We start from the raw sequence: 15,940 nt of genomic DNA, 5'->3' as shown, positions 1-15,940 counted from the left end.
ACTACTGTATGCGTCTTACCAATAACCTCACAAAAAGAGTTTGTTCTTCAATGCAGTATCGTCTTCGAAAACAGCAATTCTAGCAAAAGTATCTCACTGAATTTTACTCCATCAACAGTTGTTATAATCTAAATTAGGTTATAAGAATTAAAAAACATGTTAACCTATATTTATTTATTAGTACAGTAGCAGGATAAAAATGTGACACAAAAGACACTGTGTAACTCATGTGCGATCCGCAGCCCAAGAGGCTGTTACTTCAGCCAGCCTCTTTGGTTTTTCCTATTGAGAGCTGATTTTTTTTTTGTCAGAAACCATATACTGAGCTTGCAATTTTTAATGATTTTAATACCTTTCCATACATCTAAATACAATACTATATTTATGATGTAAAGACTGGTCTGTTCTGCTTTGGACGTGCCTCAGTACTTACACAACTCTTCCATTTTACCCATTTAGGTTTAAAAGACAAAAATAGTCCTGTCTGGTACATAACAAAACCCCATGGCAATGTGTAGTTAAGTGATACACAGCGGACTGGAGTGCAGATGTGTGGCGGTCAGCTATCCCCATACACTCGCATACATACACATCATGTCCAATGTGTGTTGATACCCATTGCTACTTCAGCAACATAGCATGCTTTGGAAAACAGTTTGGTTCCAAGTTATGTCAGATCATGCATCTGCCCTGGTCTGCTCCTGTCCTCGTCGCTACTCCTGAGCGACGACCAGCGTGGTCCTTCAGTTTCCTTGCAGCGCCTGTCCTCTGACCGCAGGGCTGCCAGTCTGGAAGGCTCTGCGATGGCTCCCCCCCATTAAATTAAAGCAGAACAGGCGAGCAGAGACCTGATGCAAAACCGCCGTTGCTTTAGCAGTGTCTCTCAGCAGCGGCGCCTTCGATCGTCAGCCTCCGGAAAGACGCGTTCGCCGATTTATGAATAATTCAAAAATCGTGCCACGCAGTATGACATTTTGAGAAACTGGCATGGGGAATGAAAACAGGTGTGGAAATGAACATGTCAGGAATGATGTTTTCATTAGACAAAGAAAATTCACTGCTGCCATAATCCTTCTTTGTGACCCTCCCCTGACTGACCAGATCCTGGTGGCTGACGTTAATAGGCCTTATAATAATATTCACCCATTACACGTGTAGAACATGTTCTGGAATTTCTTTGCATCTAAATAGCAGGCAGTTTTAAACCCTTTGATATTATGTTGGCAGTACTGCTGGCTAATACATGTGCCTGACAGCTATTTGAGGTCTACAGAGCACCGAGTTCACATTCCGTCTGACCACATTAAAAAGACATCTGTATAATACAGCCCAATCCTCAGACTAATTGGAATACTATCCAAAATTGTCTTAAGGAAAACTGAGAGACATTTGTACAAGCACGATGACAGATACAACTGCTTTGCACTTTAAATGCATGGTAAAATAATTCACATTCTGTAATTTCCGACAACTAAATACACTATCAGAGTTTTAAACTTGTTATAAATTAAACAACACCATTTGTTCCATAAAGGTCGCTATTATGTTCAGGTTTTCAATTAAATGAAAAAGCAGTGTGTTACTTTAGCTAAAATCGTTGCTTGTTGCTGTAACTGCAGCATTTTCTGTGAAATTCTCTAGAAAGGCCACACAACATTACATGTATCAGCTGAGCTCTGTTATAGGAGTGGCATCATGAAACTCCAGCCATGGTCCCTGACCTTGAGCTGTGGAGGGAGAGGAGACTATGAATGACGAGCGGCTGTTGTGCAGAATTACAAATCAGAGCTCTCCACTCGACGAAGGTGCGCTTTCACATACAGCCTGACATGATGCCTGCTTTTTTTTTTTGCACAAAAAAGAACAGTTTCTTTACAGAACAGTACCAACGGAGCAGTAAGACTTTGGCACTGCCCACTTAATCAGCATCCGTCAGAAAGAAGTCATGTTTAGCTTCAACATAATGCTGCTGAATCTCCTTGCTGAGCATCTTTGCATACACAAAACCAATTTAGTCAATACTGAAATTAGTATAATTGGTGGTAAAGCGGTTTAGCCTACACATTGCATACAGAAGGTTAAGGCTCTAAGCCCCATAGCAGTAAGACTAAATAACCCACCAGCCTTTAATTTTAATTCACGTTTTAAACAGTGTTATTATCTGGCTTTAGTGCACAGATGCGGGTGAAGTGAAATTTTCTAGGAAGGTAAAAAGCAAAGTGAGCCAATTTTCCATATCTGAGGTTGTTAATGTGCCTAGAGTCCTATGTGAGCCTTAGGTGCCATAACATTACTCTACTCCTACAGATGAGATCAAAGCTCTTACCAAGTAACCTCAGCATTTTTGGCAGGGAGACATCCTTAGCTATAATATATACTTCTTTCAGGGTTACACATTGACTGATTTTTAAAATATCCTTAATATACAGGAAATGGCATATAAAAGAAACTTCTTTTCTTTCTAAGTATAGCCTAATATTCCGAGATTAAGCTTTCGCGTTAATTATTTTCATTTTAATTAGTAAATCTTAATTAACAATGAACATTTACCCTTAAAATTTTTGGCTTCGGAAATAAAAAAAAAAATATGTGAATAAATATGACAATCTTTTTCGATCCTCAAGGCAGGATTACTGATGCAGGCAGACTTAGTTATTAAACACATTCTAAATTAAATGCCTCCATGAATTTTGCACAGAAATATATTTTCATAGTTTTGCATGCCAAATGTGACATTTTATATTTTAGATTCATCTGCCGCAGTAATTTTGGAAATGTCATATAAACAAAGATTTTGTCATTTACCAATGAAATTACTATGCATGGCAGGTTAGCCATTGCTTTTCTGGCTGTGCTGGTTGTTTCAAGTCAGCAAGCCATAAAAAATCTTTATCTCTCTGAAACACAGCAATTTGGGAGATAATCGAATGGTGACTGGGGGGCAGAAATGCCAGTCTGAGGAATTATACCACAATCTCTCTTGCATTTACAACCTTCCTCAAAGCGAGTTGTCACCCTGGCAGGAAAGGCTGATAGAAGATTCATTACATCTGTAAGTCTGCAATGGTGGCACAGCAGTCTCGTCACTACACTTCCTCCGAAACGGCTTCTCCTCGTGCTCTTTTCTCCCATGCGCAAGCTGCGTCTTTACAGGCTTAGAAAAAAACGTGGAAGAAGCTTCCTCGATCGTTTCATCCTGCGGCGTGACATCACGGCGCCCTCCTTCCTCCGCGTGGGAGCCAGGCTGCCGTCACCTCTCACCTTTTACCACATCGGTGCCGTTTCCACTCTGCCCAAACGACTTGCTTTTCCAGTGTCACCACACCCACGTACTGTAGGTGTGTAACAACAAATCATCTGAACTGATCAGCTAGCGGAAAAGAATAAATTTCCCATTCAAATCCTTTCATGCAGTAGACTGTCAGGTGTGACACAGCTGCCCCTTTTTTTCTACCCCAACGCCTCTTGGGCTCCTCTGGGCCACCTCTGTGGTTGTTTAGACCTTACCTGCCACCGAAGTCCTTGTTCCCCATTTGACTGTGTCCCCGATTCAGTCAATTCTCCATACTTGGCGGTCACTTCACCTTTCTGTTTCTTCAGTGCCTTCAGCAACTGACTTTCTGCTCTGAAACATAACAGTAACTGTGTTAACAGCCACCTGCATATATGGGATCTCTTGTTTTACTTCACTGCCAAAAGCAATATCTAATAACGAATAACCGTTTAGTGAAGTCTAACACCGGCTTCACATTTTAGACGTTTTTCATACATTATATAAGAAACCAAAACCACCAATCGGATTTTTTCTTATTTTTTAAAAATAAAGCACACATACAGATCAATGATCAATTACTGTAAAACAACCCGTTAAGAGAATGCCAGATTTTGATACTTGCAATTTTCATTACTTTCATGTTTTGCAGTTTCTCAAACAAAGTAGGCTGGGGTCCCTTTCTCATATAATATATATATATATAATATAATAAGGATATTAATTGCGCTCAATAATAAAAATTGTGAATCAGTGAATCATTAAAAAAGAATAATTTGAATAAAATGAATTGCAAGCGTTAAAAAGAGTCCATTTGGCATCCATTTCAAAGAATCTTAAATGAGATCTTATTGAATCTAAGAAATTTTGCCTTAGGTAGTACATATAAACTCTCTTATGCCCAATATATCTAATAGCCACCCACCAATGATATCAGAAGGAATTTGTCGGGGCAAAGCTTTGTAGAGTAGGTCATTGCTGCATAGCTAAAACAACACTCAGCTGACAGTTGTGTCCAACTTACACCCACAATATACAAAAGAAAAAAAATGATGTACATTTTCCTGATTTTATTATGTCAGTCAGCATGGTGCCGCAAAATTATTAAAAACTTAAACATACTATTGCCTTTAGGGTAAGGGGGAAAATGCATGTTTCCAGTGTGCAGCGGATGAAGTAAAATTGATGCTTCTTTTGAGTCCAATGACATGGACAGATTTTATCTGCCTCAGAGCTAAATACCCATAATTCAGCCACACAGACCATACTGTACAAAAATATATCACAAACACTTTGGAAAAAATGTTGCTTTTTAAAATAAATAAATCCAAAGAGGAAAAAGTGATTACTATAAAAGTAGCATAAATCTAGACATCAGACTTTAAAACAGAATGCGCTGTATTCTGGCAATTCTGAAAACATACTGTTGGAAGGCTGCATAAAGTTGATCATGAAGTATCTTCATTTCTTTTTCTTGAAGGTCCCCTTGGATATTTAGCTCCTTTCAAAGGAATAAAAGAGCAAGTGTAATTAAAACGCCTTTTCACCAAAAAACATAATCATTTACGTATGGTTCAGACGTGAAGGAAATAACAGAAAAGTATTTTTTGGCTCAATAGGCGTGTTATTCAAATCATTTCTGCTAATACCAACAATACCCCAGGAAATCACACTTAACACTGCGAAAGTAATCTCTCCATTTTGGATGCAGTTGGCTACCTTTTTATTTCCCCTTAAGAATGACATTAGTCTTTTCCCTCTTTCTTGTTCTTTTCCCAGCATCAGCCTCTTCTGCTTCACTGACCGGGCCTCCTGCAGTAGAAAAGCACACAGCCTATGAATTGGGAACATCATCTAAATAAGAAGGTAATGCAATCTGTATACGACCATGCAGAAAAACATGACAAGACCAGGCAGACATCTAACAGATGACATCAAAAATATTTTGGGGCAGTTATAAACATTTCTGCGGTAGCACTCGCAGAGTAAAAACATGCATCGTTAGACGGTATCTCCATAGTACAACTGTTAAATAAAAGCATCTCATACATAAGAAAATATTCTGTTTAAGAAATAATAGTATTCCAAAATAGAAAGAAAATCTCTACTGCATAATGTGTTGCTTCAATGACATGTGGGCGCACAATTGACAGAGAGTAAATACACCATTGTAGTGGAATAACATTTATTCCCACTAGTGTAGATAAGACTTCTTATTATTCAAAAGATGTGATGACTCAGGTGTTACTATTACACATTACTCACTGCAGTACTTTGTGAGATCAGGTCTTACTTTTTCCTATAATGTTGCTGGTATAATTTATGTCAGTTAGTTATTAGTTTTATTGGTGGCTCAGTCTTTTTATGTTTTATATGTGTATACAGACTGCTGTGCACAAGACATCTTTTACACAATCAGCTTTTACAATATGCAGTACCGTATGCAAGTTATAAACATCAAAAATAAAAAAGGCCTCCACAGGTGCTTTATACTGTACTATTATAACAACATTTACTGTTGTTAATACACCATAGTCTGAGTGAGAAGAAGCCAGGTTTGTCACTTACAGTAGCTATACCTTGTCTTTAATTGCCATTGATAAGAATGTTCCAAAAACTGTTAACGATAAATCATGGCAAACAATGCATAATCAGCCAATATGAAACACTGTAGTAGTTGTTCCATCACATTCAGCAATCAAATCTAACTGACCCGTTGTCGAGTGAAATAATTTATTCCTCTCTGCACATCCATAAAACCGAAAGGGTAATTTTATACAGAGCTAAGAAGATTAACAGCTATATTAGAAATGTCTAATGCTTCAGCAGAAGATGACCACATATCTGGTGTGAGTGAAAAACTGATTGAAAAGAACAGAACACAAAATGAATAGGACTTCTGCACAGCAGTGCATACACCCCCATTTGTATCTCAGTGTTTTTTTTCTTTGATATGCTTTTTGAGAAGGCAGTGCCTCCATAAATATTTTGTTATCACTTTCTGATTAATGCCTTATGAGGAGGAATACATTCAAAAAGCTTTTCACCCCTCCACCATGGGGATCGTGACATACTATAACAAAAAAATCAAAACTATATATCCACTCTCCCCCCTTACCATCATGAATTTACAGGACAGAAATAATATGGAATATAACAGTATAAATGTAAAGGAACAAGTAATAGGTTTATTCCATGCTGAAAAAAAGAAGAAAGAGAACACAACGTTTCGGCCGTGGAGCCTTCTTCAGGTGTGAGGTGTGAGGTGTGAGTTCCTCACACCTGAAGAAGGCTCCACGGCCGAAACGTTGTGTTCTCTTTCTTCTTTTTTTCAGCATGGAATAAACCTATTACTTGTTCCTTTGCAGCCTACGCATGCTGACGCAGCTACCCACCTGAACAAGTATAAATGTAGGCAAGTTTCAAATTAAAACACCTATTCATTTATTTGAAGAACTTAATTCAAATACCTTAATGTCTTGAACGCATTTTAAACACACTGATTAGGTATATGTATGAGATACCGGAGCTTCTTTTTAAGTTGATGAAGAGCAAATGCTTCCATTAGGTACTGCAAAGAAAGCCTGGTGTCATGAAAACAGAAATGACACTGCTATTCCCTTTTTAACTCTGACCTGTTCCAGTGAAAGGCTGCCAAGAGCAATCATGTCATCCTGCACACATTCCTTGAAGTGCTCATCATAACAAGGGATCACCTCATCGTGAACCATCTGCCGCAGGCTTGACAGAACAGGGACTCCTCCACCTGCCTCGACTGCTGGACCTGCGCTCCCCTCCTCCGGCATGAACGCACCTGGGGATTCACAAGCCGCAGAGCTACTGCCCCCTTATGCCCATGTTACACCTTTCGCTGTGCATGATTCTTAATTCAAAAGCCTCCTTTCGTGAACGCTCAAGTCGTGCCTTCAACAAAACACAGCAGTAAGCATGCAAAACCGCTACTTACTACAACACATCCTGGGATATCTGAAAGTGGACGCTTGCAAATAAAATAATTTCAGAAGTTACCCAGTCAGCATTTCCTCCATAAAAAAAGTTTTAGGTCAACTAACAGAAGTTCACATTTCTGACAGCTCCCAAATAATTTCTGCCACCACAGCTTTCAATCGCTCAGTGTTGCTTTTATTGGCATTTTCGTAGCTGCTTTTGAAATCTGCAGGGTTTCATAAGCATAGGTTTTCATTACAGGAGAGTCAGCAACATAAAAGAAATTCACAGATCTGCTGGATTTGGTACTGTATACAATGGTGGGCATAAAAATAAATGAGAGGTGGTTTTCCCAATTCTGAAGCTCTGAAGGGAACGAGACTCATGACTGCCAGGTTTTGGAAAAGTGCATGATCAGACTCACTGAGATCTCAGGAGCCTGTGACCTTTAACTTCCTACATGTGACACTCATACCTGATCCAGGTGCCACACAAGAAGAAGCAGTAACCATATCAGGCTACAACAAACATGATCAGAAAACAATCCATTTAAATCTGCACAAAAATCACCAGGAAAGTGGCCAGGAATGTAAAACTACAGGATCCTGGGTCTCCAGCAACAATCATATCGATTGGTACCAGGATCTGAAGATGACTGAATTTTTTTTTGATAAACCAGGAGGCCAGAAGAAACTAGATGAATTTATCTCCTCTTTTGCTTTACTTTTGAAAGCATAACAAGTATGGAAAAGTGAAAAGAGAAGCTCAGGTATGAGTGTCACAGTACGAGAATCTAACCAGAAAGGCTCTGTGGTACAACTAATATCTGCAAATGCTCTAGAGTGCGACAAGAACCCAATGGAGTCATCCAAGAGACCTCAGCCCCATATTCAAAATGGTCTTCCTCAACTCACTTTTCCGAGGACTGAACTGATATTCAAATGAATATTTAATACTCTATCAAATAATGAACAAGCAAAAACCTTTCCTTTTTTCACAAAAATATGGAAAAGCTATTAAACACTAATTACAAGAACCAAGCTGGCAGATTTGTTCTCCACTTTTCAATTCTGAAGAGTAATTATTCTATATCTTACTAATGATATTTGCTCTATATTGAGTTTTACATCCACTGGCTCAGATCTGGTAACTACCACTGTTCTCAACCTGCTAGTGAACCCAGACCTCTAAGCAGGAATTGTGAAAAGCTTACACAAGAAAGCTATATGTAACAAAAAAGAGATTAGCATCACAGAATAAAGTTTAATTCTCATCACTTTCATTTTCAAGATTGAAAGTTTAGGTGTTAATAAGTAGCTCCGTAAAGAATATATTTTTATATATCTGCATTTTCCAAGGTTGAATTCTGTGCATTATTTGATCAAAATAATCTTAAACTGTGCAAAACTTTACCAGTGATCACAAGGGACGGGATCACTTTTTTTGGGCGAGCTCCCCCGTCCTCCATAAAAGTAAGAGATTCTATTGTGTCGTCGAGGCTGAACCAGCTCCGTTCAGAAGGAGTCTGCAAAGAGGCTTTGCACGTGACTTATGGAAATGACTTCCACCCATCACAATGCATCCAAATCCAAGCAAACTGTGCCAGGTCAGTGGCCTACATGGGCGGGAAGGTTTCCAAAAAGTGGTACTTGGGGTGCTGCTGGTTGCTTCGTAGAGAACAACTGGCACTGTGCGTTCTTGGACGTTGCACTGCAGCTAGAGGTACTGTCATTGCATAAACTGTTAATCCAAGATCCTCTTTACTTTTAGGATTCCATGTACATTCCCAAACAATAGTGGGGCTGCTAATCTCAGTGCTACAGCTAAATCCATAACAATAAAAATAATACAACCAGGCTAAATTCCACCATGTACCAGCACGTTTAAATCCTCCACTTCTCCACTGGAATTACAACTGAGATGTTGCATGTCAACGGGATCCTGTACAACTGTCTTCTGATAAATAAAACCAGCTTAACATAACCACAATTGTGCCTGGATAGGCACATATTCAGATGAGCTATGGTTAATGGAAACAATAGGTATCTATTCCCGAACAAAGCCCTGAGTTTGATGCACGACTGTGCCAAATCCACATTGAGGTCGCTGTTTTCCAAAATGAATTTTAAATTTCCTTTTATTTGCAAGGAATGCGCAAGTGTTTGTTGTTGCTGTTGTTTTTTTAACTGCATTTTCAAAGCATCCGATTTCTACCCACTGCTCAAGGAAATGCCTTTTGCATAGTGTTAAAGAACATTTTCATAGGAGCAGTAAGAAAACTGTGCTCATCAGTTAAAAGAAACCTTCAGCTTTGCCATGAAGAACTTTTTAAGAGGAATATTAATCAGTATATTCCTTTCTGCAGTATATTCCTTTTTCTTTATTTTTTGGTGAAGTGTCCTTGGGTGCTTACACTGTTGAAAGAACAAGCTGACTGTAATTCAGTGCTATTTTTTAAATTTAATTGTATTATTATGTTTTTGTGTCATTTTTAAGCAAGCTTAAAAATATAGGCAAAGCTGGACATCAGCCTGAATGGGCTTGTGTGCTAATGCAAGCATAAAACACATCATGTGCTGGATTTAATTCTTTAGTTTGATTTCTAAAGAAATATTGCAAACCTGATCCTAGCTGATCCTGGTCAAATGGTCAAATATAATTACTTTCACATTGACTGAAGGAGATAAAACATCTCAATATTGGTTAAAATGTATCTGAATGAAATGTGTGATCACAAGTCCAATTCACAGCGCAGTGTGTTTAGTACAGTACAGTTAGTCACCTGGCAAATCAATTATTGTGGCTTCAGCATCTTCCAGCATCTTTGACATCTTGTGGTAGAGTTCTTTATCATTCTCTCGCATCAGTTCTAAAACAGATAAAAAGAGAAACATCCTATCTTATTACTAAAGAATTTCACATTAAAGTGTCAGCACCAACTTTCAAAGATTAAGCCCCTTGTTGCCAACTCATACTCAAGACTATTTTAAACAAACGATTTTAGCAAGACAAAAGAAGATAGATGTTCTTTAAAACAGTATAATAAAACAATAATGGTTACAAAAACCAAAATGGCTACAAAAAATGAAAACATGTGTCAAGGTTTGACACATCAACACAACACCCTCCCACCTTAAAATGTAAACTAAGTATGCTTTGTATGTAACTACTCATAGTTTATGTGGTCATAAGACTCTTCAATCTTGAAATATTCAGAGGGGGAAATGGTGATAGTAATACTGTACACACTTTAAAATGAAATGGGGCTTTACAGTGTATCTTATGTGAAAGAAAATTAAAATCCAAAGCCAGTGCAACTACTAGAATTGGCTTATCTGTCCAAGACATTTTCTCAGAAGAGCAGCAAGAAACGTTACCGTGGGACACCTGTTGCTGAATGTATGAGCCACACCATGTTAGCCAAGTGAAAGTCTGAATGACTGAGCAGTCCTGTGCCACAAACAAGGGCGCTGATTTGTTGCAAGGTGTGCAGACCCAGACTGCCTGAGACAAGTCTCCATAGCTCCAGTCACTTTTCCATTATCAGTTTGTTTCAGGACGTAAAGACCTGAGAATGCTTAATTTCAGAAGTCACTTGAGTGACCAGTTAGTACTTTACTAGGTAAACACAGCAGGATAAGCTCTAGTATATGAATAACACACAGCCTAGTAACAAAATGTGTAAGGTATTTATTACTTAGTGACAAAAAGTCATACAAACCTAATTAGCCTGTACATAATGGTTATCTATCATTGCTAGTATGTCATGCTCTACAGCTAGTATGACTTCTAAAATAAAGAGATCTATGTAGTGATAGCAGGGTATTTTCAACACCTTTCACCTCGCTGCGCAGGCCAGGGTACAGCAGGACTGGTGTCCCAGCAGATTTTCCAGATGTCAGTTTAAAAAAAACACAGGTCAAAAAAATTAAAGCTGCATCTGGCTCCTTAAGAGGTCAGTCGGAATGACCGCTTGCAGCCGCGTCGCCCCTCCCAGACCAAGATCGGGCAGCCCTGCTCTAGGTCGCCCAGTGCTTAGCGTCACCTGTCTGTTGGCAACGCTTATACGCAGTTTTAGCAGCGATGTGGTATCAGCACAGTCCTCCTGCTACTCCTACTGCCCGCTGCAACATTCTGCCGGCATTCAGGAATGACTGCGATGTGGATCATTTCATTGGCCAGACAGCACTAGCTGATGCTTAAAAACCTGTAACATTAAAGGAAAATCTACGGTACAGCTGAAGTCTGAAATAGTTCACAACTATAATCTTTGTCTTATGTTTTTTTTTATACAATAGTCTTAATCCTTAAATTTTAGTTTTACAAAGAAACACATTAAAATGACCAAACAAACATTTTATTACAAATTCAAAACACAGCAGAATTTTTTTTCTCTGAATTTTTATCCGCTGCCCAAGGTGCTTTTTCCCCAGTGGGGAGAAAAAAAGTTAAGGAAGAAATAAATGCTTGTGAAATTGAACTAAAAGACTTTGATGGTCATTTCAGACAATAACGATTAGTTCCCTGTAAAAGATTTTTTGCTTCTATCTCCTAATGGGAAGTGAAACATCACCTCAAATGACCCAGTATTTATTCACAGGGGTGACAGGAGAGTGAAGCAATGTTTAGCACTCTGAGCCTGTTATGAAGCAGATATTATTCCTTCTACAGTAGGTATTGTATGTTTAAGGTTAAAGAAACGTGTATTTGTATTTTGGAATCTGGAATTTTGCCATCAGAATTTATAGTTAAGAGACATTACTCAGACAGAAATCTGCCAGCTGAAAAAAACAGACTGATTTGATTAAATAAAACAACCTACAAGCTGAATAACCAGTCTCAAAAGACTGCTCCAAAGTAATAAAAACAATCCAGATATAGTTTCTTGTTTGTGGCATTATGCTACGCAAAATAATAATTATGTACACAGGCAAATTATGCCATTTTGTGGGATGCTCTCAGATACAACAAAACCGATTTCCTTAGTTTACCTTTTGTTTGGCACCTTTTGCATGCACAGTCAATATCCTCACTATCATATCATTTATTATCACATTTATTATCACATTAATGTGCTTCTGAGCCACAAATACATACTTGAATACATGTATTTTTAAAATCACCATTCTTCTTATCCTTATCATAATTATTACTGCAGTACAGTACAATTTCTGATATCATTTTCTGTTGTAACATGTTTTTTTTATTTAAGCATGTTTGTTACAAATAATAATAAAATATATGGCCTATAGCCATTGCATTTCAGTTCCTCTGAAAGAACAAAGATCTCTTCAGAATACAGATACGTGTTACGAAGAAGCCTTCAAAAAAGCAAAACAATGCACATTTGGAAACAGCTCACAATTAAGGTACCTCTGTTATCTCGTAACCTCATTTTCTTGTAATATTGTATAACTTTAAAAAAAGAATAAGATCATTACTTAAATTTGATATAATTATTCTCTTATAATAATATATATCACAATCCAGAAAACTGAGAGAATTTCACAAAGGTAATTCAAAATATTCAGTAGGCTCTTTACGGACTGTTGGATTACATGCACAGTTATGCATATAAGCACACCTAAAACAAGGTAATTAATTCATTTAGTAAGAGTATTAAATGTTATATTTTTAAACATTCTTACTTGCCAATGGCACTCACTCTAAGTTTACTGACCACTTAAAAAGTACAAGTTAAGGAAGTCTACTGGAATTAATTGAAAGGACTTGGAGTGTAAGAATGCATATAGCTGAAAACATGTTTCATTGTGTTATGAAACAACGACCAATCAGCTGCATTTCAGAAAAGGTCACTTTTCCGTAAGGAGAGATTGACAAAATAGAACATTTTAACTGAACAGTGTCTGACAGTAGAAAATTAGAGAGCACTGTTAATTCAGATGTGTAGAGATTCGCCTGCTTTTTAAGATCTGCAGGTGGAATCTATTAGCCTCACTTGAATCTAGATCACAGAATGATGAAGTTTTAAGATCTTTTCAAATTGACCTCTGTGATACATGACAAATGAAAATAACACTTCTAAAGAAGACATGCAGAGAATAAATAATATTTGAGTGTCATTCGTGTGTCATCATTCGTACTAAATGGAAACAATGGAATAAAACAAATTTAAGATCTGGCTTTTCTTCACATTTATGAGAAGAAAACATGCTTTTGTTGACATCTATTATCTGTTTTCTTAATATATTTAAATATCAGTCAAAGTCAAACAAACAGGTGTATGAAATCTGGCAGAAATGTAAGATCTTTTTTGTAAAGGCTCCTGTCTGATTACACTTAGCTGAAATGTACTGTACATCAAAATTCATAAAAGAGGAAGTAACTCTTTTTCTGCATCAATCAAGGCCTCAATCCACATAAAACTGCTTCACACCATTTTTCTGGAAGGCAGCAGAATCTTTTGGAATAAATACATTTTTAAAACTCCTCTTTCCTCATTATGTGAAGCGTTCTGTTTTAATGATGTCTTGGACATTACTCGACTTCATAACTCCACAAATACGGATAAAATGGTTTGTCGCTAATAGCCCACATTTCATTATAACATGCATATTACTTTACTCCCAGGAGCACATTTTTAATAGGCGTGGGGGAGAAAGCGATCAGTAACGTAGGGTCCTCCAAAGTCAGTGCTCTCTCTACGTGAGCACATGTGCAAACAAGTAACTGACCAATGATACCTGACCTTCGTCAATGACAACTAGCTCGAGATCACTCTCGCTCATAGGTTCCCCCTGCAGTACGGGAGACATCGTATTTACAAAGACAGTAGTGAAAACATAAATGGCCCAGATGAATGATCTTTTTCACCCCCATTTTAATGAACCAAGGGGACTATTATGATAAGAAATTGCATACTTAATTCCAGCTCATCTTCTGTGCTGCCCTCCGCTCCATATCGCCTTGGGTTGATTTCCTCAATGAGCGGCGGGTCAAAGTAATTTCGGGTGCGTTCATTTCCTGTGGAAAGTACGTGGATGCGAGGGGTCACTGATTATTAGAAGCACATGAACTGAAATGTTAATTCTGAAACCCACACCATTGCACTGGGCCACTCCTGCTACCTGATAAGCTTTTGCCTTTCAGTTCTCACAGCTCCTCGCAAGACCTCCAGGGCTCTGGGGCCTAATTACCATACCGCAAAAGGTCAGGTGAGGCAATCTTTTAAATACAACTGCCATATGTTACTTCTGTTCAAAAAGAACTAATGAGAAAATTTACAAGTTAAAGTACCGGGAATTCAAAGACAAAACCCTCTAAATGCTCAGGGGTCGAAGCATTAAGTAACCAAGCTGATGAGAAGGAGAGGCAGAAAACCTTAACCCACAACCCATTGACTTCTTATTAGCAATCACTGACCTATGGGCTTCAAAGCTGCTCTGCATTCATATGAATTGGAGACCTCGAGGGATTTTTTTTATGAATAGGTACGTCGTACAGGTCTGTTTTCTTTTCATAGCCTTTGATATCCCCTGTACAGGCATTTTACTCTGTGCTAACAAGCTTTTCCTTACTTTGTGTCAATTTATTCTGCTGTATTTTATCCCCCCCCAAAAAAAACAGAAATCAGAAAAGGCTAGATGGTTGCCTTGTCTCGTTTGTATTAATATTCTGCCTACCTGTAAAAGTGCATTTTTGTGCATTAATGTGGCTGTATGCACAAAACTATCAGAATCACTGATTGTGTAGCAAAACTATGATTTCTGAACAAAACTTTCAGGAGTCATCTGTAAGAATATGTCCATAAACAGAATACAGTAAATAAAGAAAAGGCACATTTTCCAAGAAAATATTTATTCAAGAACAACACCGTAATTCTAATAATATATTCATTCAATTCTATTTTAAATTTTTATTTAATAAAAGTCAAGGGCATACTGTCAAACTGGGGCATGGGATTAAGGTTGTAAGCATTTTTCAATAATTCTGTGTTATTGCTGTCAAAAGCAGTTTAACAATAAAATTCTAAGAATAGGTTTTGAATAGGCTTTAAGCAAATTTGACTGATTGGCATTATCACTTGTATTAATCCACAACCGAATCCACTGTTGCAATGTGTTATTTGTTGCTGTGAAAATGTGCAGACAACACTTGTCTCTGGTTACAGAAACATTATAAATGCACAGAAAATATCAGGTAATAGAAAAACAACTTGAAAATAATTTACTTGAAAAGCAGTGCATATTTAAATAATTTCTAATTCAAATATCACATACAAAAGTATAATTATTTCTGTAATATACAGTAATAATACTGGGAATCCTAGAGTATATTTTCAAAGATCTATTCCATTTTACTCCTTCTACAACCACCCCTGTCGAATTCTATTCTGTAACACTATATGTCCTGTATTTCTACTGTCAAATAGGCGGCCTTATTGTGGTTGAAGCCAAGATATTCATTTGAGAACTTATAAATGTAACTGATACTATAAATTAACTGTGAAATTCATATTTGGCTCCCTTACATTGTAAACACAGTTTTAACGATTTTACAGTTCTAGCTCTAAGGTTAAGAAACCCATTTTCAATCTGAATTTGCATAATTTCTGCAGCCCCAAAGATCCTTACTTTGAATCATATCTTTGATTTACCTAAATAGTCTGGCTATCTTCCAGTACTCATCTCCCTTAATGCAATTTTCAAAGCCCTGTTTTTACATGCATGATATCAATAAAAGCCCAGAATGTGAAAATAA

General features: G+C 37.6%; 1 protein-coding gene across 1 annotated transcript in view; it reads right to left on the bottom strand.

Annotated features, from left to right (window-relative positions):
* ofcc1 (orofacial cleft 1 candidate 1) overlaps positions 1 to 15,940 on the bottom strand; it is a 129,242-nt gene that overhangs the window by 73,074 nt on the left and 40,228 nt on the right. The window contains exons 7-12 of the mRNA XM_088918171.1: positions 14,102 to 14,203; positions 10,002 to 10,088; positions 6,907 to 7,085; positions 4,991 to 5,083; positions 4,696 to 4,772; positions 3,508 to 3,625 (exon numbers count right to left, since the gene is read on the bottom strand). Coding sequence (XP_088774297.1) covers positions 3,508 to 3,625; positions 4,696 to 4,772; positions 4,991 to 5,083; positions 6,907 to 7,085; positions 10,002 to 10,088; positions 14,102 to 14,203 — 656 coding nt within the window. The remainder of the gene's footprint in view (positions 1 to 3,507; positions 3,626 to 4,695; positions 4,773 to 4,990; positions 5,084 to 6,906; positions 7,086 to 10,001; positions 10,089 to 14,101; positions 14,204 to 15,940) is intronic.

Source organism: Atractosteus spatula, chromosome 6, assembly GCF_055471065.1.
Source record: "Atractosteus spatula isolate fAtrSpa1 chromosome 6, fAtrSpa1.hap1, whole genome shotgun sequence".
In the NCBI taxonomy this organism is placed as follows: domain Eukaryota; kingdom Metazoa; phylum Chordata; class Actinopteri; order Semionotiformes; family Lepisosteidae; genus Atractosteus; species Atractosteus spatula.
The sequence above is the reverse complement of the archived record's forward strand: the minus strand, read 5'-3'. Positions and strand labels throughout refer to the sequence as shown.